This window comes from Adiantum capillus-veneris, chromosome 30 (genome assembly GCF_014529385.1).
Source record: "Adiantum capillus-veneris isolate H3 chromosome 30, ASM1452938v2, whole genome shotgun sequence".
In the NCBI taxonomy this organism is placed as follows: Eukaryota; Viridiplantae; Streptophyta; class Polypodiopsida; order Polypodiales; family Pteridaceae; genus Adiantum; species Adiantum capillus-veneris.
This window is the reverse complement of record NC_140960.1, coordinates 38,041,474-38,046,350: the sequence shown is the minus strand read 5'-3', so window position 1 is coordinate 38,046,350 and position 4,877 is coordinate 38,041,474. Positions and strand designations below refer to the sequence as shown.

Sequence of the window (4,877 nt, the reverse complement as noted above, 5' to 3'; positions counted from 1 at the left end):
AATTGGTAAATTCTGGCGCGCCGTGATATCAACGGCCCACGATGCCCGCACTCCCCCCATGACCCCTTGGCCAGCCAGGTAAGAAATTGAACTTCTCGAGTGCAAGCCTATCACCTTAACCACCTCACCTACGCATGCTTGTTGAAAGCAATGGGAGAAGGGGGAGTTTTATGATTCGGGCCGTCGTTGTGTAAATTCGGGACGGCTTTAGTAAATTCGGGCAAATTGGTAAATTATGGCGCGCCGTGATATCAATGGCCCACGATGCCCGCACTCCCCCCATGACCCCTTGGCCAGCCAGGTAAGAAATCGAACTTCTCGAGTACATAAGACGGCGTCCGATTCCGATCGGTAGCGCGGCGTCGGTCGGAGCATTGCAGATACGCGTGACGAAGGAAGGAGAGAGAGAGAGATCTTCGTTGTTTGTGATGGCAAGGCATGGAGCACAAGTGCTTGTTACATCCCAAGACCTGCATTTTTTATGGACAGACCACCTGAGGAATTCTTGTCTGTCATCAAGAAATGTATTTTGCAAACGCTTTGGTCGAATTTTGGGTCCGCAAGTCTGTGGTCACAGCAGTAATACATTGCGCAGCCTCTTTGGCCAAGTTTTGAGTCCATCAGACTGTGGCCAAAATAGTAATGAGCTTCAATGCTGGTAGAGATTCTCAAAATCAGCTGATAGCAAAAGGTTTACGGAGATTGACAGATTTGAAACATGGGGTGCTCTTTGCGGAAAAGGAAAAGGCAAAGGCTCAGACAACCCATCACAAACTGGAAAACGAGGAAGAGGAAGGCACAACCAGTGATGCGGTTACTTTCGTGGCATTATTAAAAGCTTGTGCAGAACAAAGAGATTTATGCAAAGGCATCAGATTACATGGTGATATTCTTCACAAAGGGCTGCTTCATAACAACCTTTTCATAGGCAACTCCTTGATCAACATGTATGCCAAATGTGGTGCCCTTGTGAAAGCGGAACATGTGTTTGAGGCTCTTCCTCTTCGAGATGTTGTTTCTTGGAATGCACTTGTGTCAGGATATGCCCTACACGGACATGGCAAAGAGGCACTCAATTGCTTCTCACGTATGCAGCACGAAGGCCTTTCACCCAATGCAGCGACATTCACCTCCCTCTTAAAAGCAGCTGGCAGCATACAAGCAGCTGAGTGCGGTGAAGAATTACATGCTAAAATTGAGAGAAAGGGTTATCTATGCCATGGCACCATTCTTGGAAATGCACTTTTAGATATGTATGCCAAGTGTGGTGCACTTGCAAAAGCAAAGCGAGTATTTAACCAGCTCTCAGCTCGAGATGTTATTTCTTGGACAGCACTCATTACTGGGTATTGCGACCATGGTCATGGTGTAGAGGCATTGAATTGTTTTGAGCAAATGAAAAGTAAAGGCGTGCTTCCAAATACAATAACTTTTTCTTGTATTTTGAAAGCTTGCAGTAGCATCAGAGCAGTAGAGATGGGCAAAAAAATACACACAGATTTGGCGAGAATGGGACTTCTTGGACCTGGCAGTGTACTGATGCATTCATTGGTTGACATGTATGCCAAATGTGGTGCGCTTGCAAAGGCACACGAAGTATTTGACCTGCTTGTAAAGCGGGATGTGATCATTTGGACTGCATTAATTTCAGGATACTGCCAGCATGGGCTCAGCGAGGTAGCGCTTGAAGTTTTCGAAAGCATGAAACATGACAGGGTTTCCCCCAATGCATCAACCCTCTCTTGCATTTTAAAATGCTGTGGAAGCACAAAAGCGTTTGATAAGGGGAAAGAGGTTCATGCTGAGAGCATTCGAGCAGGGTTTTTCGATGAAGACATTGTACTAGGAAATGCACTGGTTGATATGTATGCAAAATGTGGTGCACTTATGGAGGCACAAGACGTGTTTGACAAGCTTTTTGTGCGCGACATAGCCTCTTGGGGTGCCCTTATTGCAGGGTATTGCCAGCATGAACGTTGTGAGGAAGCCTTGTGCATTTTTGAAGAGATGAAATGCAAGGGTCTCACTCCAGATGCTGTAACATATGTTTGCGTTTTACAAGCCTGTAGTAGCTTAGAAGAGGGAATGGAGTTACATTGTGAAATAGCGAGAAAGGGGCTGTTGTGCAACAATATTGTGCTTGGAAGCTCTTTAGTGGACCTCTATGCGAAATGTGGTCTACTTGCAAAGGCTCAAGAAGTGTTCGACATGCTTCCAGCTCGAAATCTAGTATGTTGGAGTGTTCTCATTTCAGGGTATTGTTTAAAAGGGCTTGGTGAGGAAGCAGTGCGATGTTTTGAACGAATGAAAAGAGGGCGGATTTCGCCTGATGCAGTGACTTTTGCTTGCATTTTGAAAGCTTGTGGGAGCATAGGAGCAGCTGAAAAGGGTGTAGAAATTCATACTGAAATTGATAGGACAGGGCTGCTGGGGACGGATACTGTTTTAAGTAGTGCCTTGGTGGATATGTATGCCAAATGTGGTGTACTTGCAAAAGCACAAGAAGTGTTCGACAAGCTTTCAGTGCGGGATGTCGTGTCGTGGAGTGTGCTGATCACAGGATACTATCAACATGGCCATGTCAAGGAAGCATTCAATTGTTTTGAGCAAATGAAGCTTGGGGGAATCACTCCTGATGAAGCGAGTTTTGCTTGTATCTTAGATGCCTGTTGCAGCATAGGAGCATGTGCGAATGGCGAAATGTACTTCGAGGCTATGAGCAGAAGCTTTGGAATTATCCCGAATTTAGAGCATCACACTTGCATGGCTGTTCTCTATGGCCGGGCTGGGCAGCTTGACAAGTCAATTGCTGTGATAAGAAAGATGCCATCAATGCATTACCCTCCTGTTTGGAGGTCATTGTTGTCTGCATGCCAGAAGTGGGGTCATGTGACACTTGGCAGCTGGGCCTTTAATTCTGCAGTAAAACTTGATGACTCACACATTCATAGATGAAAGGAGCTCGTGCGGATCAGCTTATGGAGTTCGAAGGTGAAATGTAAATTTCTGTAAATTCGTCTTATTTTCCTTGGCACGTTGCTGTGCCAGCTTATTGATAAGCCTTGTGATGTTAACCCATCCATGGTGATGCTGTAAAATACTCTTCCACATTCAGTCTTTTAAAAGAACTGTGATTTATCCCTCTTCCTAGAGCTGAGTACCCAGAGGAGCCCAGTTGCAATTTCAATATTAACTTCAGAGGAGCCCAGTTGGGCGATTCCAGAGAGCCCAATTGCAATTTCAATATTAACTTAACATAATTTGGTGTTAGGAGGTGGAATAGATGAACACATTTGCGCTGGCCTTTCCAGACACGGACAATTACAGCTGCATTGTTTGATGTGTGCGACAGTTTGAGGTTCAAAGAGAGAAGGAACAATTATCTTGCAGGGTTGGCACTGAGAGGTCTACTGTATATCTAAGCTCATGAGATGTCAAAGCTTTCAATCAAAAGTATGATCACCAAACATTCACAGTAATCCTGCCCAACCTTGCCCCTGACTAGGACTAATAAAGGTCTGTGTGGAAGGAATACACTGTTGGCCCTCAAAGGCTCATTGCCTAGCCTTGGCTGGGTGAAAGCTCACTCTTTATGAACTAGCTAGCATCAATGGAGCTAAGTAATGCTTACTTTCATCATCCTTGTCCAAGAAGAATGTATTCTCGCAAGTCTTTGAGCCCCCTTCCCTTAAGATGCTCTTATTTTGCAATGGTCTTTATACATTCAGCATTGTCCCTAATTAAATGTTGGGAAAATTCTCTGCTGGTTTACGAATTACGGAAGTATATGCTTATATATATATTGCAAGTGGTGTGAGCTTCATAAATGCATTGTCTCCTACAGAACTCCTTGTGCACAGTGTCATCACACAAGCCACCAAATGCAATGCTCTGATTGCCAAAACTTGACAGCATGCGTTGTTGTCACATGCAAGGAAGGCCTTGATTGTGAAAATCTAATGTCTAGTGATCCCATTGATATATGTGTGCACATACAGACCATGAAAGGAGACCTCTCTCTCTCTCTCTCTCTCTCTCTCTCTCTCTCTCTCTATATATATATATATATATATATATATATATAAAATATGGCGGAAGGGGGAGCCCTTTACACGTTGTCGCAATCTGCGACCTGAAGGCTAAAGTCCAAAACTAAAAGAATCCCCTTTGCACGCGATAAAGAGGGGAGAGGGGGGGAGAGAGAGGCCGTCGAAGGCGGCCGGCCGTACTAGTGTGTGTATATATATATATATATATATCCAGAGGATTTGAGCCATACTTTCTCGATATCTAGAGTGCAGATGAGGATGGATTCTAGTAGAAGTATCTTTGTTCTAGTTCTTTTGTACCCAGACATGGTACTAGATTCACCATTTTGTAAGATTGGTCTCATAGGTCATTTTGGCCTTTTGAAGACGTTGATATAACATTTCATTTCTCTCTCTAGTCTTAAGTGTATTTAGCAATCTTATAAATTTCAATGTAAACAAGGTGAACGGTCATGTTGTCATTTTAAAACAAATAACAGATACACCACTGGCTTGCATAATGGACAAAACATGAGCAATGAGGGAAACCAATTTGGACAATTGCTTTATGATCTTCGCCATAAGTGGTAGAAACGTACTCTCTAACATAAGAACCTCTCTTTAGAAGAAAAGCTTTTATAGTTTATTATTTTACTCGTTGCTAATAAAAAGTTTATCCTCTTTAATCGGTCTTTTTTAAGGCTTGTAGCCTTTTCTCATTGCGAAAAAGGTAAACTAATAGTGCCTTTTGGAAACTAGAAAGTTGAAGATAATCTTAGGCTGGGTTCAGACTGAACTGGCAGAAGAAACAAGCCTTCCTAAATGTGCTGCTGCCTAGTGTGAACAGTG

At 43.5% G+C, this 4,877-nt stretch overlaps 1 protein-coding gene across 1 annotated transcript; it reads left to right on the top strand.

Annotated features, from left to right (window-relative positions):
• Positions 1-284: 284 nt before the first annotated feature.
• On the top strand, positions 285-4,024 carry LOC147417824 (pentatricopeptide repeat-containing protein At2g40720-like). Its single transcript, XM_086507207.1, has one exon. It carries the CDS (start codon positions 643-645, stop codon positions 2,953-2,955), a length of 2,313 nt encoding a protein of 770 aa, XP_086363333.1. The 5' UTR covers positions 285-642; the 3' UTR covers positions 2,956-4,024.
• Positions 4,025-4,877: the final 853 nt, after the last annotated feature.